The sequence below is a fragment of the Gymnoscopelus braueri genome (assembly GCF_963280865.1).
Source record: "Gymnoscopelus braueri genome assembly, chromosome: 24".
Lineage (NCBI taxonomy): Eukaryota > Metazoa > Chordata > Actinopteri > Myctophiformes > Myctophidae > Gymnoscopelus > Gymnoscopelus braueri.
Genome location: NC_137626.1, coordinates 27,691,078 through 27,717,437, shown reverse-complemented (window position 1 = coordinate 27,717,437; position 26,360 = coordinate 27,691,078). Strand labels below are relative to the sequence as shown.

Genomic DNA, 26,360 nt, shown 5'->3' with positions numbered 1-26,360 from the left:
CAAAAATGGTCTCGCTGATAGGGTTGTTCTACCGTCACTTTGAATGTAGTGTCATTGTCAATGGAAAACCATCTGAGCGCTTCAACTTAGAGTCTGGTGTGTGGCAAGGGTGCACCATGTCTCCCATTCTCTTCCTGATGGCCATTGACTGGGTGATGAGGATGACCACGGCCGATAAACCAAGGGGCATCCAGTGGACTTTGTTCTCCCAACTCGAAGACCTAGACTTTGCCGATGACCTTGCTGTTCTCTCCTCCAGATATATCCACTTGCAGGAGAAAACTGACAGACTAAACCAGTATGCAAAACAAACAGGGTTGAACATCAATGGTTCCAAAACACAAGTGATGTGCAACTGCCAGAGTTTATTCATAATGTACTCACCCCTGTGCCAGCAATTTGCGTGTTTTTTTTATTTTTTTGTTTTGTAATTTTTCATTCAAATACATTCTCTGATTGTGTTGTCAAGCACCTACGATTGTTCCACCAGTAGAGAGCAGCACATCCAAACATTGATCACCTCGCTCACCCCCTCCCAAACAGGCCCACGTCATATCCGGTCATTCAAAGGATGTGACGTTTTCGACAATTCCCGGCCCGCTGATCGGCCTGAAAACGATGTGATACACTACGACGATGACTGTTAGTCACCCGGACCAAAGAAAATAGAAGTTGAGCTGTCCGTTTTTCCTTATTCTGGCCGAAAATCACCGGAGAAAAACAACGTGTCCCGGAAATGAATTTTTTTTTTTACATCCGGCTCCGGGTGAGTGTGACGTAAGTGGAAAACGAAAGTGTTGATGAGAAATAAACACAGCCGTGCGATCACAGATTAAACAATGAAAATTCAAAAGAACGTGTCAACCCGTTCTTAGGAATCCTGGCAAGCGATGGATTTGAAAGAACGTGTTGACGCGATCTTGGCACTGTATGTGTTAATGCCACTCCAGATGCACCAATCATTGTGAATGGGAAAACCCTCGACTTTGTCGAAGATTTCACCTACCTGGGAAATCTTGTCAGCAAGGACAACGCAACAAAAAAGGAGACCAGAGCAAGGCTAGGGAAGGCTCACTGTGTTTTTGTAAGGCTCCATCCTATCTGGAAGTCGAAGCAGTACAGCCTAAAAACAAAGGTCCGACTGTACAACAGTAACGTAAAATCAGTGCTGATGTATGGCTCTGAGTCGGAATGCTGGCGTGTGACAACACTTGACATGAACAAGATCAATGCCTTCCACAATGGATGCCTCCGTAAAATCTGCCGCATCTTCTGGCCTGAGAAGATTTCAAATAAAGAGCTGCACAGAATGACCAGGTGCTCTAGTGTCGTGTCAGAACTCAAACGCCGCCGTCTACGATGGCTGGGACATGTGCTCCGAATGGCCCGGGAGCGAATCCCAAAGGTTGCACTGAGATGGACCCCAGTAGGGAAAAGGAGTCAAGGTCGACCCAAAACCACCTGGCGACGAACCGTGACAGCTGAGCTTCAGGAGATGAACCTTACGTGGGGCGAGGCACAACATGCAGCACAAGACAGGTCCCGATGGAGGCAGATCGTCGAAGCCTTATGTCCCACTTGGGACGAAGAGGATTAAGTCAACTCATTCAGTGCCACTGGCCAAAATTCATTGTAAAAAAAAAAGTGTCATTCAGTGCCACAGCCAAAATTCATTGTAAAAAAAAAAGTGCTTAGGAGCCGAGATACAGCCTTTTTTAAACAAGAAGTGAATGGAGCAGAACATTTTCAAATCATCATATCTTGGGTTCTGAAAAAAGTGTTGGCAAAAAAACAACAACATATTGTTGAACAGTTAATGCAAGTAAAACCAGTCAGTACCAAATAAACCACCATCAGTGCTCCTGCTGCAGTTTTGAGGAAAGAAGGTGAGAAATGCGTGCTCTATTTTGCTATATGCCAGGCCCGGATTGGACGGTCTGGCACTTCTGGCAGATGCCAGAAGGGCCGGGCAGTCTGGGGCTGCGGCCAAGCGAAGCAAAAAATGATTTTTTTTTAATTGTAAAAAAGAAAGAAAAACTATTTGGACCCAAGGAATAAAGTGGTTATTATTAAGATTCAAGCACATCTTGACTCTACAGGACAAAAACAGCACAAAAAAAACTGAGCTGAAAATGTTCATATCATATATTTCTGTTCTTACCAACTGCCTTTTCTTAATCCTTGACGTGTGTATTTAAAATTCTGCCATGTACCAGACTGAAATAATGTCCCACAGGGTTAATTTTTAACCCTATGTTACACCCAAAAAGGGAAACATAGCAAATATCTAGTATACAACATACAAACAAACACATATTCCATACAATTTGGACTCGAGGAATGAATTAAAATTGGTATTCTTAAGCATATCTTGACTCTATTTTGGGCATTTTTAAAACTGAGCCAACAATGTTCAGATTACATCTATATTTGTCTTTTTACTATACTTGTTGATAGTTTTCTTGACGACTATTTTCTCATAATCCTTGGAGTGTGTATTTAAAGATTGCGTGTGTGTGCGTGTGTGAGTGTGAGTGCACACGTCTGCGTCCCTGCATTCCCAGTAGGCTATGAAGGCTTACTTTGTGGCTCCTAGAATCTCAACCTAGAGAGAACTTTCAACTATCAGGCTGCTCTCCTGTTGAAACCATCTTCGAGGTTTGGTCCAGGAGGCAGACACTGTTAGTTTAAGAGCAGGCTAGGCTTAAAACGTTCCTTCCATTTGGGGAACAACAGCTCCATCATCATCCATAGTCTCTAATGTCGTCATAGCCAGTGCAGTGCACGTTTGATTACCTCATTAACAAATGACATGACCTGCCTGGTGAAACCTGTGGAAGGACACTCCATACATTTTATTTAATTTTTGGGCGGTGAAACCGCCCCTATATGTGAGGTTTGGACATCGACATTCGCTGCACTGTGATTGGCCACCATTGTACCCCCCCAACCCTGCGCTGTGATTGGCCACCAGTGTACCCCCCCCTAACCCTGCACCGTGATTGGCCAATCACAGTCTATTCAGGACTGTGATTGGCTAGTGAAACATGACACATGTGCATAGCCCTATAAATAGGACTATGCACTTAAAAAAAACACATTTATGTTTTTTTTAAGTTAGGGGTGTACAATGGTTGGTCCACAATATTACTTTTCTTTAAGTGAACTTCCATCACTGTGATGACCACTGTGACCACACCGCCCACTTCACACTGGGTGTGATTTTTTTATATTCCTTGTTGTAAATACCGTATGAAACAGAAATGAATAAGTGTGTGTCCATGGCTAATCTTGCAAACAACTGGACCATGCACACAGAGACTAGGGGGGGCCTCCACCACAATTCCAGTAAGCAAAGGAAGAATAGAATATGTATGTTTCACATATTGTGAATATTTGTTTGAAGGTTTTTCACATTTTGTGAATTCATAATGTCAGATTCACCATCTCACCATCCTTTCATATTTGGGCTAGACTTATATCATCAATATGACATCATCAACATGATGTCAGAGATCCACAGGGAGAACCAATCTTGTGGCTCTGCAGGAGTCTAGCTATCTAAAACATTGGTTCTCAACCTTTTCAGGCCGCGACCACCCAAAATAATCATATGGGACCTGGGGTATCGGTTCCACAGATAAATATTGTGAAATAGCAGATCTACAAACTCACAACAAATAAAAGTCTTTATAAATGACTTTACTGTCATCTAAGGACCCCCCCAAAATCATGTGAGGACCCCCCCCCCCCCCCTGGTGTGTGTCCATTACTAATCTCGCAAACCACTGGACCAAGCAATTGGCACAATGCCAGTAGGCCACAAGTACATCTACTGATTTATTTTTCCATTTCCCGTTTTATAATGGGAGGAGGAAGTAGAGAAAAATATTAAATGGATAAAATAAAAAATATCTCTCTATAATTGTCTTCTACTGTTACTATCCATATTCCCATCTTCATGATCTGCTTCATGATCACACATCTGCTTGGCAAGCTGATTAATTGATCAAAAAACATTATTGCAGGGTAAAAGCCATGTGACTTTATTTTGTTCTCTAAACGAACATCAGCTCAACGAAGTGAAAGACAGACACTCACCACATCTTTGCTCTCCTGAGGGCTTTGATCCTGCAAAAACACAAGAGAAGAGCAAGGAATCAGTCTTATTTCCCTTGTTCCTTGTTGTCTACGTTCCTGCGTGGAATGTGTTCTGACTTCTCACAGCAAGCAGAATGAAGTTTATTCACATTTTGAATGCATCCATCTGCATTATTTAGCAACGAAACAGTCGGGATACTAAAGCTACGGCCCCTCCTGCCTTTTGTAAAGATGCTTGTACATCAAACATACTCCCTTAGCCACCCCTGGCAACCTGAAACTTGTTTGGAATGAACTGAGGCCCACTCTTCGCCCCTGTGTGCTGATCTCCATAGGCTGCCCACCCTGTTTTGTCCTGGCTGATTCCCATCATACCACCACGTAGACACCTCACATGCCCATATACAGTATACACATCCCTGCAAAACCATGGCAACGGCATTAGGATGCAGCAGCATCCAGGAGGAAAGGGGGCGGTGGAGGGGGCAGCGGTGAGTTACGGCGACAGAGGAAACGCACCGCATTGACACAGAGTGGGGAGGAGATGAGAGTGAGAACAGCCATCCCTCTCCTCATGTATGACCGGCGTTCGCTGCACAAGCACTGTCCCAGGAGAGCCAAGCCCACGGTATTACTGTACATCTACCGTCAAACATGTATGTTTGTATCTGAGAAACATTCCTATTGCTCACATTATACTCCATTTCTCCTTTCTCTCTCTGATTCCCTCCGTGCCATAGAGAAGGACCCAGGGTGCATATTATATTTCCTTCCTCTCAGCACTGCCTCACCTGAATGCTAATAAGGAGAGGGGGGACCACAGAAGTGGGCTCTGCCTCCACACAGAGGAGGACGTGCACGGTTCAACGATCAATTGTCTTATTTACCGTAGAGTCTACAGGGGGCTCAGAACTCGGCTCATATCTCAGTGTTCTGTGTTCTGGACATGGCGTGTCAACGAAATGAGCGGCTTCACGTTGAGGTGTGACCACCCTCTCTAGACATACTGTAAGTGTTGGCCCACAGCGCATGAGCCTAATGGATACTACATGTTCTCTCCTTCTGGGTCAGTGGAGGATGATTTCATCTGACGGGACGGAGGGCTGGCTACACAACGTTTGGGGGAGTGAGAGTGTGTTGGCTTGCTAAGTGTACTGTATGAGAGAAAAGGAGCATCATTCAAAAATGCCCAAATCCTCGATAAAACGGCAGAGAAATTAGGCTATGTGATCCTGTGATTCAAAAAGTAGGCTACTAGGTATGCAGGACATTGTCATTAACCACTGGTGTCCCATCACCGACCCATAACTATCAAAGTCCACAGATTAGGCATTAAAAGCCTGCGTATGTATATGTTAGGATGATCCAGAGATTAAATGTATTGTATGCCATTCTGTTTTACTGACACACTGACTGTAAAATAATCTTGCAGGTTATGCAGGTTAAACATCATGGTCGGGGATCCGCAGTGTATGCTAAGCAACAGGAATGGCTGGACAGTGATCAGTCTCGCCATGTATCACAAATTGGGTCGATGATGCATGATAGCTACACCATACAATCCAGTTGAGGCGATGAGGTAGGATTTAATAGGATTTTGGATCAAATGAATCCGTTTTCAACTGCGGCTGTTCATGTAACATGTTTCATACAACGTGAGTGATTAATTAGGTTACGGTGGCCATAAACGATACAGAAGGAGAGCATGTGTGTATAGGCTACTGCAGTGGTTCTCAACCATTTCAGGCTGTGAACCCCCAAAATAATCATATTTGAACTGGGGACCCCCCCAAAATAATCATATTTGAACTGGGGACCCCCCCCCCCCAACCTGATAAGCACTTGGAATGTAGGAGTTGAGGCATTACATTTTGTTTGATTCGGTTCCACAGATAAATATTGTGAAATTAGCAGATCTACAAGCTCACATCGGCTATTTTCACAATATTTTGCCTCTTTCTTATATTATTTGACAATTTGGCAATTTTTAGGTATTAAAAGGGTATTAAAAGTCCTTAAATCGTCACTTCACTGTCATCTGGGGACCCCCCAAAAAATGATGTGGGGACCCCCTTGAGTTCCCGACCCACAGGTTGAGACTGGGCTAGCCTACTGCAAAGGCTGTAAACTCTATGATGCTTGATGCAACTGATCAAACAGAATATTGTTCATGTTTTGGTGAGAACGACATCATTCTAATTGGTCTCACGCTGCACACAACCAAAACTAACAAAAATATAGGTCATTTGGGAATCCTCGTCCTTTGATGTAGGCTAAAATAGGGCATTTTCTATTATGAAATTGTAGGAAACTGAAATAAATCATTATTATGTTTCATCCTTAAGATAAATAACATTATAGCCTAACTGAGGACCGTGCAGCCCCCATGTTAAGTGTGCCAATCTAACAGGCTGATAGCCTATATTATGAATGTACAGAAAAACACAATGGTTTTTGGGGATCATAGTGTTTCTTACCGTTGAACTTGGTAATAGCGGCTCCATCTGAGCTCCTTGGTCCGTTATGTCCATTTTTTTCCTCTATCGCTTGATCTCACAATGAATTCGTGATGCTGCTCTATTGTCCCTGGTCTTCAGTCAGACTGTTGGCTGGCAATGAGGATGATGCTTTTTTCTTTTTTCTTTCTCTCTCACATCACATCCACCGGCCGGTTTGTCTCAAATGGAGGTGATCATAGAATAGATAGTCGTCCTGCTGCCCTACATACCATACATCCAGTGGACTCATTTAAGCATGGGGGTGTTGTAGCGCTTCTCAACTGACGCGCTCCAGCTCGGAGCGACGAATAACAAAACGCTCGCCCCAAAACACAGTCACCCCCGGGGGGAAATCCGGCGACCTCGGAACGGTCGCCTGTCGTAGGCTATTCCTAAACGTAACCTCAGTAAACTATGCCTAAAACCTAGCCTTAATCCTAAACGTAACCTCAGTAAAACTATACTTAAACCTCCTAAAAGTAACCTCAGTAAAACGGTGCCAAAACCTAACCTTATCCTCAGCAAAACAAATACAAGATTACAAGAACCGCTGGGGCGAGCGTGTTTTGGGGCGAGGGTTCCGGCTACCGGAGCGACCAATTCGCGTTCCCACGACGACTACGACTGAAAAGCACACACACACACACGTGAGTCATGAAAACGCCAACTGTATTCATCCAGAACTCGTTTAAGAACATTAACTCCCCATTCGTCAAATAGGTCCACATATCCTATAAATCTGTAACCCAGGCTAAATGCATTTGGGGAAGGCTATAGCCCCAGAGACCCTATAGACATTTAACAGAGGGCCATTTTCGTCACTTTAGGGCATATTAACCCACACATTTGCTATAATTAAGCGTATACTAACCTAATAACTATAGCATGTTAGCTTACACACTCCTACATGTTTTAGTTAATGCCCGTATGGCTTGGCTTTCTCTGCTTGCATTAGCCTGATCTCGTAGCTGAATTATAACATGCGACATGGGGCCTAATTTAAATCAATATCATGATTGCAAACACACCACATGGACGGTTATTGTCAGATTATGGCTGAGCCGGTCTTCTTCTGGGTGAGACTGCCCACATGTACAAGGTCGACTCGTCTAAACGGTTCAAATGGTCAACGGCCCACATGTGTTGTCCATCCATTCCATCATTGTTCCAGTTACGCTACACGTTTCCATCCCCAGCCAGCACAGCGCGTCAGGCCGTTGATACATTGGCTCCCTCTAGTGGTGAAATCGACGACATGCTAACAAGCTCTATGCACAGTAACTAGTGTAAAGACCTTCACAGGTGTTACCAATGATACTAATGAAGGCTCTGTTACAGAGTCAGGGTGCTGTTATTGTAACCTCACTCCGTCAAATGGAAGAAGCTTGCGACACACATTTTGTTTCACAGCGTACTTGCATCTGAGACTTCGGGCGCAGAATCGATGACAGACGGAGTTTCATTTTTTCAAGTTACTAGGCAGGTGATTGGATGATCCCGCCCCTAGCAGCCGCTGATTGGTTCGTATGCGCAGCGGTTCGGGCAGCTTTACTCTGTGAGCAATCCCAGACCCTCCTTCCTGAAACCAAATGCAATGCAATGCATGAGATTTCCGGAGGGAGGGGGTGTTTACCAGGCTACTGTTATTGTTCATGTTGGCTCAATGGAAAACACTCTGCTACACCTGTCCAGTAACCTCGCATCACCAGTCTTTCCACGTCCAGTGACCCTCATGGTTCCTTGAGGGGGTTCCAAATGGCCTCTTACGGGAGTACAATACAAATGGAACCTAATGGATTTGGTTCCATTTGTCTCAGAGTTATGGGGGTCCTTGAAATGTAAAAGTTTGAGAACCACTGTGCTACATTAAATGGAACAGAGCCTTCATTGGTATCATTGGTGAACACCTGTGAAGGAAGTAAGGAAGAGGCCCAATTTCCTTCATATATGGCTGCTGTGCATAGAGCCTATTTACACTTAGTAGTAGATGTCACTGCACTGCAGTTGTGTATAAAAAACAAAAGGCTTGGCCCCAAAACAATCTCACATAATGGTGTTTAAACAAACCACCACCCACCACGAAGACAGTATTCCAGCGAATTATGATTTAGCAGAATGACACATTTCACAATCATATTATTTAATTGTAATTAGTAATGCATTAATGTGATCATCATTTAATGTTGCAACTAGGTAGGTGGGGCTGATTTTAATTAAAGCTCTATGCTGCTGGCTATACAGTAGCTCAACCTATAATAATACATCATAAATAATTGATCATTTTTGTTATATAATATAAACCTAAAATCTGTATAGTAACTAACTAGTAACTACAGATGTCAAATAATTGTAGTGGGGTAAAAAGTACAGTATTTACCTCTGATATGTATGCGTTGAATAGAAGTATAAACTTTTAAAGAAATCCTCAAGTAAAGTAAAGGTATACATCAAAATTTTACTTAGTTAGGCTACTACTCCACTATTGACATGGCAGCGTAGACTGATGCTTGTCATATAAGGACTTTCATGAAGTCATATAGGCCTAAGGACTTTCATGAACGGACCTGTTAAAGGAATTATCCTTATCCTTATATTTACAGCTGGCTTCTATGTACAGTGTACACTACATCACTGTTCCTCAAAGTGGGGTCCGGGGACCCCCAGGGGTCCTTGAGTGGGTTCCTGAGGTTCCCCAGCAAAATTAGTGAAGAATATATATGTCACAGTACGTTTGGAGAACCAGTACGATTGAAGACAGAGCGCTCGTTTTTAGGCACGGGGCTCCTTCGGGGCGAGGCGGGGCTTTTCGAGACAGGGTTTATTAGCGAGGCTCGCGAGGAGGAGAAGGAGGACGCTGCGCTGCGAGGCGGGGGTTTATTACGCGAGGCTCGCGAGGAAGAGGAGCCTCCTCCTCCTCCTCCTCCTCGCGTAATAAACCGTCCCGTCCTCTCCTTCTCTCCTTCTCCTCCTCCTCCGAGGAGGAGAAGGAGAACGCGGAGAGGCGGGGCTTTGATGCGCCGACGCGGACCTGTCTTTTGTTGTTCCCCCCCACATAGCAACCAGGAAGCTACGCTAGGGGAACCATAATATCTATGAGGGGAACGCTGAACACGCGTTCACACGCACACGCTTGTCCATGACGGAGGCGCGCCGACTTAGTGGAGCTTGAGGCCGAGGAAGCGCGCCCTCGCGCCTCCAGGCGCGAGTGCCCGCGCTGACCGGCCGATGCTCTACTAGTCGACTCAGCGCCGTTTGAGTTGTAAACCGATAGGGACAGAATAGTTCTTTTCATGGATCACTGTGTGTGTGTGTGTGTGTGTGTGTGTGTGTGTGTGTGTGTGTGTGTGTGTGTGTGTGTGTGTGTGTGTGTGTGTGTGTGTGTGTCAGGGAGAAAGTAAAACAAAAGCCAGAACACAATAAAAGTATCTAAACAGTCCTGCTTTCAATAAACCAAAAAAAGCATGAGCGCGTGCACGTGTGTGTGCGTGTGTGTGTGTGTGTGTGTGTGTGTGTGTGTGTGTGTGTGACTGTGTGTGTGTGTGTGTGTGTGTGTGTGGCCATATATGTTTGTGCACAAGCCTGGCTTGTGGCTCCCTCTAGTGCTGGGTGGGTGGTAAAAACGAGCGCGCTTTCTTCAATCGTACTGGTTCTCCAATCATACTGTAACATATATACCATCAAAATAAGTTAACCACTTTAACCACACATCAGCTATTTGAAAGTAGCCGATGTACAAACTCACAACACGTCAAGACGCATCGATCGTGAGCTTGTAGATTCTTCTATTTTCAAAACATTTTGGAAAATTGTGGGGAAATTATGAATCATTTTGATTTTTAAAAATAAATAAATACAGTAATTAAATAATAATAACAACAACAACAACACAAATCTTCTCTTATGGGGGTCCCTGTTACAAAATGTTTTCAGATGGGGGTCCGCAGCCAAATCCATATCAATTTAGCAGTCCTAGACATTAAAAAGTTTGACACCCACGGCACATACAGGAGACTATCATCATCATGTGTCAGTCTACCCGCAGGAGGGAATTCGTTCTCCTGCTATGCCACAAAAATGTGGAACGCCCTACCAACAGTCGTAAAGTGTAAATTCCTTCAAAACCTCTCTAAAAGTGCACTTACAGGTGGCTGGTGGCTGCAATTCGAAACTGGCCCCTGTAAAAGTCAAAGCCTCGACTGCCAATCTGCCATGAAAGCCATGACTGTCATAGTGAACTTCAACCTGGTGTTTGCGCTTTCTCCATTTACGGCCCGTACATCTACATAAACGTTCATATTTCAAATATAAAGTGCTTACCCCATGGCCACGGATGTTGCAATTATGTTCTGCTAATCAGAAGTACCCGCATCTTCCGTATTGTTTAAAAAAAAAGCATTTTAATCAGATCGGTGGCCATTTTCTCTGTATTTCCTCCAACGCTTTCAACTGCGCGACCCTATTGGTTGGGAGGTGTACTGTACTCTGATACGAATAACAAAACACTCGCCCCAAAACACGTCGCCCAGGGGTAAATCCAGCGACCTCGGAACAGGTGGCGACCTGGTATTCCCAAACGTAAGCTCAGTAAAACGGTGCCAAAACCTAACCTTATTCCAAACTTGACCTCAGTAAGACTATGCCTAACCCTAAACTTATTTCTAACCTTTATTATCCTCAGTAAAACAAGAAAGAATACAAGAACCGCTGGGGGCGAGCGGTCCACGAAAACAATGGGGGCGAGCGTGTTTTGGGGCGAGTCTTCCGGTTACCATTGTTATGAAATTATAACTCTATGAGAAAATGGCCACCGATCGGATTAAAATGCTTTTTATTGAACAATGTGGAAGACACAGGTAATTTTGAGGTCTCGTACATAATTGTAACATCCGTGGCCATGGGGTAAGCACTTTACATCTGAAATCCGAACGTTTATGAAGATGTACAGGCTGTAAATGAAGAAAGTGCAAACACCAGGTTGAAGTTCATCCAGACGTGACAGACGACCGTCGTGTGATCCATGGCTAGTGCAGGATATGGTCCTATAGATCTGGATCCGTATCCGGTGGGTCCGCCCAGGCGTGACAGACAGACAAGCAAGCAAAGCACCGACAAGATGGCCGAGAATACGGCACGAAAGTGAGCGAGAGAGAGAGAGAGAGAGAGAGAGAGAGAGAGAGAGAGGGGAGAGGGACAGCAGAGAGACAAAACAAACACATTGACGAGCCCGTCCTTCTTCCATTAAATGTCAGAAGATCAACCAGGAGGTTCTGGTACCGGTGGCGGCTGATCAAGACAAACGATCCTGATCCCGTCGCTACATCTGGACTCTGATCGTTTATTGTTTTTTTGCGGATATTATGCAGACTTGTGTGCACTGTGGTGCACGGATGAGCTTCCAGCACAGCTTGCTGACAACGCTGCTGTTAGCGACACAGACACAGAATATAAGCTTTCCACACATAAAGTGTCAGTAAAAGTGAGTGATCGTCGTTAATGTTTCCTGCTGGATGCTTTTAAATCCAGGACCTGCGGATTATTATTGAACCGAGGCGGTGCAGCTTGTCTGCAGGGGCAGATTTTGGATGTGCTGCTAAGTTAGCGGCTAAAGAGGCTAACATTGCGGCAGGAGATTTGCCTTGTTTTTAAACACTTGGGAGGTTATTTCTGTCCTCTGACTGAAGAACATTATTCCCTACCGGGGGATCGAACCACCGACACAGTGTCGGTGACACGTTGTACTATAGGACGGTAAATAGACTGACCACCAGTCCAGTAGGGTTGTTGTTATTATTCTAACACTGTACACACAGCCTGATCAGTGTAAACACCAAGAGCAAGAGCCAAGGAGGAGAAGCCATCATCATCATCATCCCACACATCATCAAGTCCCCAGCATGGCCCATTCTCCCGTCCAGGGCCACATACCGGGCATGCAGGTGAGTTAGGTTAACTTCAAGCTCTATGCCTGTGTCTGCCTGTCTACTCCAGGGCTGCCAACCCTCCTGGATTCTGCAGGCGTCTCCTTGATTTCAACCACATCTCCTTGAGGACTCCTTGGTTGTCATTTCTCCTTGATTTGGCATCAAACTCCCAAAATTCACCAGAACTCAGTAAATTGAGTTAAAAGAGCAGAAGAGGGGTTTCGTGGTCACACTGACTGTTAGTCAAACCATGAGTTCATTACAGATGCCACCCTCAGAAGGAGATGATGGTTGCTTGCTATGGTTTCCATGGTAGCCCTGCAAGTACCATGCATGCAGGGTTCATCGCCATGCCGGCTTGTGGTGGACATTTTTGTCAAAATTATATTTTTGCCATGGACATGCAAATATGACCAGACACAGAGCTATAGCCCTAAATGTATTTGTGCTGTGGTTCTCAAAGTAGGTTGAGGGACCTTTGGGGTTCTTTGAAGGTGGTCCAAATGGACCATTATAGGTCTAACTCTCAGTGTGTACAAATGGACCATTTGTACACACTGAGAGTTATGGGGGTCCTTGAAAAGAAAGTTTGAGAACCACTGTCTCCTGGACTGGACTCCTAATGTGCCTTAAACAGTGTCATAGTAAATCAGTGTTATACATTTTCTGATGAAAACCTGGAGACTGACATTCAGCAATTGAGTCGTATGATCAAAATAAGAACATTATAATGTTATGCAAAAACTTTGACAGGACAAGTCTTGCCACGGACACATTTTGTTGATGACCCCTGCATGCATGATGCACAAGAATTGTCTGTACATGCATGCAGTTATTATATTTTGTTGTTTTTTGCCTATGGGTGGTGATAATTGCATAGTTAACTTGAGTAGATAATGTCTGTCCTTATGCAAACTTGATGTTGCCTAATGCACAAGCTTGCATAATCCTGTATACAGGCTTATTATTAGAAGATTTTCCATGGTAAGGATTTGTAGGTGGTTTGCTAAGAAGTGCTGAACATGGAGGTGGATGCACATCAAAGACAGATGTGTGTGGTGTGGAGATCTGCATCTTTGGCTGCAAGGCTCCTCCTGTCACTTAAGACGAACATGACTCATGTTTGTCTTAAGATTTAGCCAAAATATTTTGTTTGTAATCGGCTAGATGACGCCTATTCTCTGCCAGGGTGTGAAACTAGTTTATCCACCCGCCAAACACAGTGGCAAGTGAAGGCATAGGTATCAAAATATAAGCCAATATATTTTTTATCATTAGGGATTTATTGATGGCATGTGCGTTACCTGCCAAAGTCTGTATATTACAGGGTAAAACAATAAATAAAAGCTTTTTAAACACAATTTGCAGTCCCACTCCCTACTGGAGATTTTAATTGTTTTATGGAAAATAACAAAATCACATGGCCTCTTGCAACCTCTTTTCCATAGCCCTTAACACAAACATTTTTCCATTGGGAAAGACAAAGTTGTGTTGCTCAGGCACATTTTCTTTAAGCATTCCAACTACCAAGCTTAGATTAAAAAATCCCTTTATTATAGGAAGCAGCTGTTTCATTTTTAGCTCTCTCATAAATGGGCATATTGACCCTTTCCCTGTTCAGAAGAGGTCATACAAGGAAGTCATTTTTTGTCAGCGCTTGCCTGCTCTTGTGTTTCCCACATAACAGCCCCTGGTGAATTTAGTCATTTTCCTGCATTGTTCAAATAGGTTATTAATTCCATGCTCACATATGCGACAGTTGGACTTGAAGTCTCGTCATTCAATTAGGCATAATGCGTAGTTTCAGTTGTAAAAATCCTAGAATATCGCCATATCAGATACTTTGAAAGCCTTCCCTTCCTTCCCAATTCCTTGAATTATTCGGAATAATAATGGAAACATGTTGATAGTAAATAAAATAATCGAGATTACATTTTTTGTCCAAAATGTGCAGCTCCTAGTTACAATGTCAGAACAATCATCAATCTTGGGTTCCTCACACAAACCCAACCCCTCTGGCAAACTACACTGCCAAAGTCTCTCCAAAAACTAGTGACAAACCCTGTCAGACGTTTGTGACTACACTGTCTATATAGCAGTGACGAGGAGAAAGCGGATGGTACCGTTTGAAAGGCCAATTCCTGTCTCTACATGTGTTATTTCAATTTATACTATCTTTCTTTACGAGGGCAGATAGCAGGGAAGCATTAGAGGGAGTCATTGGTACAGTATGTGAGAGGTGCAGGTTTGATCGTTGGCCAGCCAGGGTACATTTACATGTTGGTCTGAACCACTGCATCATTACTGGGTACAAACATTTAGCCTATTTTTAGTGTGCAAGGACTCACTACTACTACTACTGAACCCCCTCTAATGCCGATTGAAAGTAGAATGAAATAAACATGATCCAAAAGAAATGTAATTGGATTCAGTTAAGGTTTTGTGATTTTGCTACGGTTTATGTGGCACTGATTAAAAAAACAAACCATTAATGTTCCGTTCACGTGGCATCTCTGTGGCCAAAAAACATCTCACTGCCCTATGAAGATACATTTTAAATGATAGAACAATACGTTTAACTTTGAATTGACATGATTGTCATCTCAATTGTTTACCCTCTCCACACACGCAAGCGTGGAGTGGCAATAGGCAAATTAACTTATCCTCCCAACAATGGTATCCTGCTGATGTTTTGCTTCACTTCCTGACATTTGGTTCCCTTCACACATTTCCCCTTTTCTCTCCCTTCCTTTGCCTTTCCTCCCTTCCTTTTGTTCCCCCACCCCACCACACCACACCACACCACACCACACCACCCCATCCAGAATGCCAAAGCAGATCCGGAGGAGTTTTTCACCAAGCTTGAGAGGATTGGCAAGGGCTCGTTTGGTGAGGTGTTCAAAGGCATCGACAATCGCACGCAGAAGGTGGTGGCCATCAAGATAATCGACCTGGAGGAGGCCGAGGATGAGATTGAGGACATCCAGCAGGAGATCACCGTGCTCAGCCAGTGCGACAGCCCCTTCGTCACCAAGTATTACGGATCCTACTTAAAGGTGAGGCACTGTGGGTCGGAAATTGCACAGTGTATCTTTCCTTATTTGGAGTCGCTCGATGAAAATAGTTGATACAATGTGTTCTTTTTTCAGCAAGCGACACCATTGTAGGACAGAGTTTTGAGCATTATTCTACTGTAAAATGCACCGTTGAATAGAACGTCAACATAGCATTGTAAAGAAGTCTGAGTACCCATTAAGATGTTTCAATAATTGTTTTCACCTCCAGAGTCATCCCTCTGCCCCAGTATAAAAGGACTTCCTGTACTCCCTCCTCACTTTCTCTGCCCCTACATAATACAAAACTTAAAGACAGGGTTTAATCAGAGAGGACAAGGGACTCCCACCATCTGCTTAATGTTTATTAGTGTCATTATGACTTGTTTGGGAACACTCAGGGATCTTTGCAGACAGCATGCAATGAGCCCATCTCCGATGTAATAATGGAGCCGAGAATATTCATCTAGAATATTTCTCTCTTAATATTTAATGAGTCCGTCCTTTTCACATCATCAACGGCTCACTCTCTCCTCATTTTCTTCCAGGACTCAAAGTTATGGATCATTATGGAGTATTTAGGTGGAGGCTCTGCATTAGATTTGGTAAGTGAAGATGTCCATTCCTTGTCCATCGATAACGTAGGGTTCTACATACATTCTTAAAGTGTTTGATTTGTAGTTTGAAAATATCCATCCAGCAATTTTTTGTATTTATGTTTTTGGTGGGGCCACATATGTCTTTGTTTTTTTCAGTATCATTGATTCATTATCACTGATTGGGCCTTTTTTGTAATTGTTAGGGTATCAATGTGCTTGGATTGAATAAATGCTGGAAAATGCTTGAATTGAAGGTAGAAATCAAGACATTTTATAGCATGGCATTGACATATCTATAGTGTTGTATCCAAAAAGGATAGAGATTTTGAATTGGACGGTACGTTACAACCATGAGGTGATGCAAAAATTCAGACAGTGCACCTTGAAGGTGCTTGAATTTGACTTTTTAGAAAACCCAAACCCAAACTACCTGTTTGTCTGAGGATGTGTTTTGCTGTTTCTGTCCCTGTTAAGTTGGAGCCTGGGGCGTTGGACGAGATTCAGATCGCCACCATCCTAAGAGAGATCCTCAAAGGCCTGGAATACCTGCACTCTGAGAAGAAGATCCACCGGGACATCAAAGGTAAATTCCACAAATAATAAAGGCTGGACATTCAGACATTTAAAGGCTTACTTTGCCGATTTATATCTGAAGGCTATCGTTATTTTGTGAGCAGAAAATGTGAAAATCGTGCACAAAATATATAAAGTCCACCAGCCTAAAATACATCAGCAGACCGCTCGAGACTCAGAACGCATTATTATTAAAGTTGCCCTTTAATTAATTTGCAATAAATGTTTGACTGAAAAGGTCATTGAACATGCTAGCTTTCTAACTGTGGACTTCTGGGAATTGTAGTTAATGTAACTTCCAGGTGGCGTGGATACAGTAACTACTGTAGCTGTAGTCTAGTTGTGAACACCCACTGTAGTTGACAAATACCAGACCCACATGTTAATAGAAGAACCAAAAAGGGTAACAGAATAATGTTGCTGGAATTATATTGTTCTGTAAAAAATCTAGGCATAAAAGAAAAGGGATTATTCTTTTTCATAACTATATTTGACCAAAAAATAATAATCCGGATTATCTGTCTGGCCAGACTTTGGGTAGAGAGTTTCTGTCAACCCCATCATCTATTGTTGTCTGTTGGGTTAGAGTTGTTCTGCCTCAACAGACAGCGATAGATGATGCTTTTGACTTAATGGACATCTGGGACTGCACCCACACCATATCATACGATACGTTAATGGTATTGACATCCAATTATGGACTTGTACATTATATGGGTAGTATTTCATTGGGGAATTAAGGCAAGTGCATGCCGGGGTTAGTTGAATGCTTCTGTCGGCTGCTGTGCATTCGTCTGCTAATGCTTTTGGCAGACAGACGAACAGCGTCGACAAATGCTTTACGAGTGCTTAAAAAGAGAGTTCTCACTCACTTGCTCTGTGAGGATCCCTGAGCCCTGAGCTGGATGCCAGAGAGAGATTTGTTCCAAATTTAGACAAAGGGCTAAAAGAAAAAAAGCAGCCACTGCTTATACCATATTATAGTGCAAAATATGAGATTTTTTTTTAAAGGAACGTTGTTTACTGCTGATGGTGACGATGACAAAACAACACTTTAATAGCATAGCAATGATGACCTTCAATTGACAATTTCTGTGATTTTGTATGTTTAGGAAATGATTTGAATAAAAAATTGGTTCTATCAGTTTAGAATAATTTAAATCCTGTCTGTCTGTGTCTCTCTTTAGCGGCCAACGTTTTGCTGTCGGAGCAGGGTGAGGTGAAGCTGGCGGACTTCGGAGTGGCCGGACAGCTGACTGACACCCAGATCAAACGCAACACCTTCGTTGGAACGCCTTTCTGGATGGCTCCCGAGGTCATCAAGCAGTCCGCCTACGATTCTAAGGTGCGGCCAAAGGTCAAAGTGGAAGAGGGGGGGGGGGGGGGGTGGCGGGCGGGCGTAATGCACAATCTTATCTATACCTTTTTGGTATATATTAGAAAGAATGGTGTATTTCGGTTAAAGATTTGTGTCACAAAATATAAATGAACCCTAAGGGTGGGAGACTCTGGGAGATAGGTATTTGTGTCTTGTATGAATCTTACTGTGAGCATATATTGAAACTAAGACATCTAGCTAGCAGATAATGCTCATTTTGACAATGCAACAGTGGACTTAAAGCACTGAACTTGCTGTGTTTGTATAAGTGTATCCAATATATGTGGCAATATTATAAAGATATCGTCTGGGATTGAGATATCGTAATCTTGTGATAAGTTTTAATCAGTTAAGCCCTATTTTATACTTTCAAAACATTTCAAAATGTAAAAAAATAGCGAAATTTGATTACCTACAAGCTCACATTGTGTCGCTTCCTGATGTGTTCTGAGCTTGTAGATCGGCTATTTTTTAAATGATTTGAAAAATACAATTATCCTCACAGTATGATATTATCATCATAACACCGATGTTTGGTCAAAAATATTCTAATAGATGTTGTCTATATGGCCCAGCCATAGTGTCATGTGTATTTGTTCCCATGTCTTCCAGGCTGATATCTGGTCACTGGGCATCACAGCCATTGAGCTGGCCAAAGGCGAGCCTCCCCACTCAGAGCTCCACCCCATGAAGGTATTGTTCCTCATCCCAAAGAACAACCCACCCACGCTGGAGGGGAACTACTGCAAACCCCTCAAAGAGTTTATAGAGGCATGCCTCAACAAAGAGCCCAGTTTTGTAAGTATTGGGCTAATATAAAAAAGTGTCAAAGTGTCAAAACACAGCCGCACATAACGTTTGAAGAGACCTGCAGTAGATTTTGCTGATCACTCCTGACTTTCTCTCTCCTCTCACCCCCTCCGGTATCACTGCAGAGGCCTACTGCCAAAGAACTGCTAAAGCATAAGCTGATCGTCCGCCACGCCAAGAAGACCTCATACCTGACCGAGCTGGTAGACAAATACAAGAGGTGGAAGGCGGAGCAGACCAGAACCAGAAACGAGTCCAGCTCGGACGAGTCTGACTCGTAAGTAACCCCCGACTGTACAAGGGTCAGAAATGATCAATAGTTCTACTACTCCTTTATAGCCTGATATCAGACTGAACTGTCCACTTGTTTACAGCTTCAGTCTGACATTGTCTCCCCCCTAAGTGAGTTCCAAGGGGGAGGGGGTTTGAGTTTCCCTAACCAATCATTAGAGATAATTTGCCTGGTGTTCTATGTAGTTTGGGCCATTCATCAATCACAGCACATTCTAGTGATTCTGATTTACCAGTAAGTGGCGAACGTAATTATAAGAAATAAGAGAACTGGTACCAATTTAATTCCATTTGTGAGTGTCTGCGTCATCGTTTTCAACATGTCTCCGTTCCCCCTGTATACATTTAAGTGCTGAAAACCTGTCCTGGATGGGAGTCTCCAGACGTTAAAACAGATGAGGGAACTATTTACAGAATAGTGTGGAAGGGATGATAGGTGCAAAGGTAGCAACATGTATTTTTTCAGTATATACTAGCTGCTATGCTCATGCACCTTATGTCTAAACCTCATGTACATACTGCACGGATCGTACTGTTATGCTGATGCTATGTCTTTATTTTCCTCCCATCCCCGCCTTTCTCTTCCTGGAAATGACAAACGATGGAGCTTGCACCCACCTGTACACATGTGATGTGACAATAAAGATGATTCTGATTCAGACAAAAACGTCCTAGTCTAGCCTAGGCCTAACAAGAGATGTTATACATTGAAAAAGACAGTGGGCAGTCTGTTCCCGTTTTACTCTTAACTGATTCACTGCCAATCACGTACTGTAGATCTACGCGAACCTATTTAAAGCCGCCACGTGCCAATCGCGTAGATCTACGTGAAAAAAAAAAATCTTATTTTTCAATTTGACCCAAAGACCAAGGAGATATGATTTTTCGAAGATCTAGACTCCTATCCACTTCCTTGTTAACTTAAAACTTAAAAATTCTGGGTTTTTTTCAATGAAAAACTCTGGCACTGGCTAAAAACATATGAAAATACCGTTATATACAGTTAATGGGTTAATTGAGATGGACAGTTAGGAAAGCTGAGAGGGAAACGGTGTAGTAGAAACACAACAGGAAGGGTGAGATTACATCTGAGGAAAGTAGAAGTAAATAAGACACTCAGACGAGTGCTGTAATCACTATGCCGTCAACAGCCATCTTTATTTTCTAGTTGGTACTGGAAATTCTGCAGCCCGTTGTTACTTTGCTGTACAGAAAGCACTTCAAAGCATTTTCAGAACCCATTTGCTATACTGGTCCTGAAAAGTGCATCAGCAAAAACTATCCACTGCTGTTGTTAAAGAGTCCTTAAGCACGTTAAATGCATGACTAAATCACTCAGCTCGATTGGATATTTAAGCTGCCCCTGTTTCTGTCCAATCAGAGAGCAGGACGGCCAGGCGTCGGGCGGAAACGACTTTGGCAACGATGAATGGATCTTCACCATCCGGGAGAAAGACCCCAAAAAGCTTCAGAACGGGGAGGGACAGTCAACAGAGCAGGTGAGCTTCTGACTGTTCAGGGATGGGCTCTTTCAACAGGGTCTGTGTGTTTTTAAGGGTCTTTTTAAGACATTGATCTGGCATAAATTCTCTTTTTTCAAGATTATTTTTGGGCATTCTTTATTTTGTTTTATTCACACACAACTTGACTTTATTTGAAGCCTTTATTTGAGGGAAATCCACTCATGCACTGTCCAGTCAGCTACCAAAACGTCCCAAACTGCCGTTATTTGCTAATAGTTCATTGCTGTGTCCTACTACTAAACGAATCTATCCATTATGTCTGTTGGCCATCTCAACCATAGTATGACAGAACAAATAGAATAGGTTTTATGTTTTTCAAACGTGCAGTTATGTAAGGGAAGTAATCCATGATGAAAAAGGTGTGCACATCTGGAAAATATGTTAATCATGCTGATAAAAAAAAATGCCCTCACCCACATTACTGGCCAAAGCAAAGCTGTGTCATTTTCAAATGTGCTTAAAAACTGTTGTCACTGTACTCTGTATCTTCCCACAGTTAAAAGACATTCCAAAGAGACCTTACTCACAGAGCCTGACCACAGTTATCTCTCCTGCTCTGGCAGAGGTAAGCAGCTTCCCTCCTGGATGAGAACCCAAAAACCTTAGCCCTCGATTAGGGCTAAGGGTTAGCTTAATGTATTGACTTACCATGTCATTCTACAAAAATGACTCATTATCAACTGAAAAAGGTGTATTCACAATTGAATTTTTTTTGTCATGTGAGTGCCAGTATAAATCTGCCTTTAGTCTTCATCATGTGCACAACATCTTTCATTGCACTGGAACATACAGTATTGGAAGTGCTGTCAACTGTACCTGGGATAACACTGATCCAAATTTGAGTGGTTCTCAAAGTGGGGTCTGGGGACCACCCCAGGTGTCCTTGATGAGGTTACAGGGAGTCCCCAGCTAAATGATTGATAGTTAGGAACCAAATACACCCTTACAGGTCTATAACTTAGATAGTGTACAAACAGAACAAAATGGCATTTGGTTCCGTTTGTACACTCTCTGAGTTATGGGGGGGGGGGGGGGGGGTCTGTGGCCTAATACATACCAAATGGGGGGGGTCCTTAAAAAAAAGGAAGTGAGAACCACTGATTTTCAATATCCATTGACATTCTTTGAGTCCCTGACACCTACCTGCCTGCGTTGGTTTGCAGCTGAAGGCGAGGCAGGAGCAGGTGAATGGGAACCCCATGGCCTTGGATGAACTGCGGGCGGCCATACTGCTGGCTGAGGAGAGCTATCCTGGTATCTCTGACTCCCTGGTGGCACACATGGTCCACAGGCTCCAAAGGTACGACTTCTACATTTAGAAAAAAATGCACAGCTATATGAGATATATTTATGGTTCATATATTTTAAACATATTTAAAAGCTGCAGGGTGTATACACACTGATACTGATACATGAAATATATACGTATATGGGTAGATCGATAGCTATTATGCAGGGTGAATAATTTTACTGTCGCACTGAACTATCCTCCTTTCTCATTTGACAGTTTCTCTACAAGCAGAACAACTTCTTCCTCATCTCCCTAGTGATTGGCTCTTGGCCCCCCACTCTCCCAGGCCCCACCCCCGACACCGCAGCCACGGTCAGTAGGGTTAAACAGACGGGGGTCACATCATTCGACACCAGCTGAGCGCATTTGACCTCCCCTGGGCAGGGGAGGGGGCTTCGCCTAGCCTATTACACATCACTGAACTCCAAAAGACGCTCCGCGGGACGAAGGGAGAAATGTGGAGAGCCTCTTGTCAGTCACCTATTCCAGTGACGAACACCAGGGGGCAGCAGAGTACTTTGACATGTCTGGTGTTGACTTATGAAAGAAAAACAAAGCCCCTTCAGTGACAAGTGAGACTTGCTTAAAAAGAGAGCAAGCCCCCCACAACAAACACAGTGAACAGCCAAGTTGAACGCTGGGCTTTGTATTATGAGGAACCCCTTCAACCTCGCAGCGTGGAGTTTCTACATGGCATCTGCTTAGAAGAGGAGCGCAAAATCCCACCCAGTCCAGAAAAGACCCCCCCCCCCCCCCCCCCTCCTTCTCTCCTCCCAGTAATGCAGGCGTCATATCCCTATAGACTCTGAAAGCATGCTTGATGAACCCGTGGGGATCTATCTTTGTGTGTGTGCGTGCGTGTGAGTGTGTGTGTGTACTGGACAAGCGTGGACACCGTGTGTATGCGTGCTTATGTGTGCGCAACCTGTATGTGCGTACCGGCAAGTGTTTGTGTGGGTGTGTGCATGTGCTCTCTCTCTCTCTCTCTCTCTGTCTCTCTCTCAATCTGTCTCTCTCTCGTATGTCTCCAAGAATCCCTGTTTAGGCAAATTGCAGCATTCTTAATGAAACCTCAGGTAAAGTGCTTTAAGTGGACTTTGTCCTCCGAGGCAGTGGAGGGCGCCATGCTGTACATGATTAAGAGGTGTCATTGATGTTAGCGTCGGGGAATGAATCACTGTGTGCAAAAATGGTCACGTGCATTTTGTAGATATTGATCATGTTTAAAAACAAAGTTTAAAAAAGAAAAAAATATATTTAACGATTTTAAAAGTCACTCAAACGAACAGAACTGAAAATGCCTTGCCTTTTTTGAGACGCACACGTTTTGTTACAGCGTATTTCATTTCACTACTTGATTATTTTTGTCCCTTCCCAGTCAGAGTAAAAGTTAGGTATTGTCTCTTATTGAAGTGAATCTTCCATTTCAATCAGAGTCCCGAGTCATTTGAATCAATTAACTCGTGTACTAGTAGGTTATTTAGTGGCAGACGCTTTTTTATTATTATTTGTAGTCATAAAAAAAGCTTACTTACATCATAGACATTTCAAGTCAGTTTTTACCTTTTGCTCAGATATTGTCAAGGCTAAGATTGGACAACTGAGATTAGGCTGCCATCGGCAGTCAACTTTACACATTTGACTGAAGATTCAACCTTAATTAATTTGATAGTGATTTCTCTGTCGTGCTACCTGTACACTTTCAAGTGAAGGCAAGGGGAATTTACACAGGGATGGGGGGCCTGTGTAGGCAATCAAACGCTGACACTCGTGCACTGCATTGACACAACCATGGCCAAATTCAACCATAGACCAGGTCAAGCCAAGCTCACATCGTAGACCATTTATGGTGATACTTAGGGCAAAAAAAACAAAACAACCGCCATCCTCCATTTTGTCGCTCCAGACGTTGCTGTTCACACTTCCTCACCACACTAGAAGTGCCATGTTCTCTTTCATGCTTACCAGATTTTTGTTTTTTTGTAGTATGAATCGCACCTTTTTCTTTATTTCTAATTTCGGATCAGTTTTTTTGCACTTTGAAAGTGTGTTTGAGTATTTAAAGAACCTAAAGTAAGAGGAAACTAAATAAAACAGGGGGGGGAAAAGAGTCTCTAATAGCCATGTTTTACTATATATGTTTACTTAAAGAGTTCCAGAATTTACTACTGTGCTAATGCAGCAATAATGTTGAGGAGTTGCATCAGGGCGCACTTGTCAACACAGGGATAGAAAGAAAATAAGATATCTGATATTTTTGTAACTGCAAAGAGATAAGTATGGAAATAAGGAATGCTTTATGGATAATGGGCACCTGCCTCTGGCAAAGAAACAAAACAAAACTATACCTTACAGAAAACATATGCTACGGAAAGAACTAGAAAAACCTGTACATTTGGTCTTCTTTATCATAGCTGACAGTTTATAGTACTGTATATAATCTTTGCTTGTGTCATTTGAGAAATCCCAAGTTAAATGTAAGCTCTTGTAAGCTTTCAAAGTGACATGAGAAATAAAGACATAATGCTAACTGAGATGGTGGCCTTCGTGTCATGCATTTATCAGCGTCCGGCATTGGGTTCCATTGTCGAACTGGAGTCATTTTTACTGACCTATCAGTTGACGACACGACAAACATTTGATGTGAGAATAAACTGAGTTTAACTTCTCAGTTGCACATTCAAATGTCTCACTTAGGTTTATTTCAGAATTTCAGAATCAGCTTTACTGTCAACATCACATACAAGTGGGTGAGATTTTTTTTGAGTGAGAAGGGGAGAGGGAGGGGTGAGCAGTAAGAAATCAAACATTAAATATGCATGTCAATCAAGATATCTACATACTATATACACAACGCATTGCATAAGACCACTGTATGTACTGTATGAGGTAAAAGCCTACGGTGCAAAAGTGGTAACACATGGGTAGGTCCACAATCTTGGGAACTTTGCCTTTTTTTTGCTGATTACCATGTATGTGCATGATTAGACATAAGGTGCAAAAAAACAAACGGGGCAGGTCCACAGGGAAAGTAGAAGTCTGACTGTTTTTAAGCTAAACTGTATACAAATGTTTATAATCCCTTTCTAAACTATGCACAGCTGCTAATATTGGTAATCAGGGGTCACCACCATGCCAGCTTGTGGTGGACATTTTTGTCAAAATGTGATTTTTGCCACGGACATATAAAATAAGCGTATTAATATTACCAGGCAGAAACCAAAGCTGCAGAGGATGGGAAAGACTAATATTTGACCAACTATTATAGGCTATTTGATTTAAGGACCACATGGACATATCTTGTATTAAAAATGGCTTATGGGAGCGCCGGCTGGCTGGCGGACCACGTCGTCACGCTCATGTCACCATGACTCAGCCATAACCAAGGAGTTCCTAATGCAGCTACGCCCAAATATGGAGTGTGTTGTCTAACGCCAATGTGTTGTCATGGCTTCAGGTGCAAACAAATCAGTCAGCTCCATATGTGGGTGCAAAGGGGGACATGCCCATATATGGGCATATACTGATGACATCAGCTATCTCCATATGTGGGCATAAAAGGGACAAGGATCAGCAGTGTGAAGGCCGCATAGCGGCCAGAACTCTAGATGTGAGGGCTGCAAATAACAGCATTTACGAACTGTAAACAATGCACAAATCAGAATCAAACTTTATTGTCACATCATGGGTGAAATTCTTAATTGTGCAGGCCCATCAATGCCGTTAAAAGGTAGATTGGAGCATAAAAGTAGAATAAAGTGCATACAAAATAAGAGTCATGAAATGTATGTACAGGAGTGTCCATTTAAAACATCAGTTCAGTCTGTGCATTAAAAACACAGTTCAGTTCTTATTCAGCAGTCTTATTGCTGCTAGACAGAAACGGTTCAGGAGTCTGGTGGTATTGCACCTGATGCTCCTGTATCTTCAGACACCGGAGGCAGTAGAGCCGTTGTTGGGCCTTTTTCACCACTTGTGTGTATGTGTGGCCCACTTGAGGTCCCTCGAAATGTGTAAGTCACAGACCTGTTCCACTTCAACACCATTTATGTGAATAGTCCATGATCATCTCTTTGGTTTTATTGACGTTGAGAGCAAGTTTATTCTCCTGGCACCACTGTGTCAATGTTCCAACCTCGGCTCTGTAGCCCGTCTCGTCACTGTTTTCGATCAGGCCCATCAGCGTTGTGTCATGATCCGTATACTTAATGATGACGTTGGAGCTGTGCGTGACCGTACAGTCATAGGTGTACAGGGAATAGAGGAGAGGACTCAGCACGCCTGTGTTGACGGTCAAGGTGTCCAGCGTGACGTTACCCAAT

At 43.1% G+C, this 26,360-nt stretch overlaps 2 protein-coding genes across 5 annotated transcripts in view; one reads left to right on the top strand and one right to left on the bottom strand.

Moving 5' to 3' along the window:
• The window catches only part of LOC308080891 (sodium-driven chloride bicarbonate exchanger-like), a gene marked incomplete at its 5' end in the record, with an annotated part of 70,013 nt that extends 63,381 nt beyond the window's left edge, over positions 1–6,632 (bottom strand). For 2 of the 4 annotated variants that reach the window (XM_080422979.1, XM_080422977.1), the window contains 2 exons: positions 4,102–4,131; positions 6,579–6,632. In XM_080422979.1, the coding sequence (XP_080279105.1) occupies positions 4,102–4,131; positions 6,579–6,632 (84 nt within the window). The remainder of the gene's footprint in view (positions 1–4,101; positions 4,132–6,578) is intronic. The other 2 variants (XM_080422980.1, XM_080422978.1) reach the window with 2 other exon arrangements.
• A 5,080-nt stretch (positions 6,633–11,712) lies between these two features.
• On the top strand, positions 11,713–24,574 carry LOC308080896 (serine/threonine-protein kinase 24-like). Its single transcript, XM_080422985.1, has 11 exons — positions 11,713–12,535; positions 15,346–15,576; positions 16,122–16,178; positions 16,647–16,755; positions 17,933–18,090; positions 18,736–18,921; positions 19,059–19,210; positions 20,606–20,723; positions 21,244–21,312; positions 21,911–22,047; positions 22,255–24,574. The coding sequence occupies exons 1-11, from the start codon at positions 12,494–12,496 to the stop codon at positions 22,292–22,294; spliced, it is 1,299 nt and encodes a 432-aa protein (XP_080279111.1). The 5' UTR covers positions 11,713–12,493; the 3' UTR covers positions 22,295–24,574.
• Positions 24,575–26,360: the final 1,786 nt, after the last annotated feature.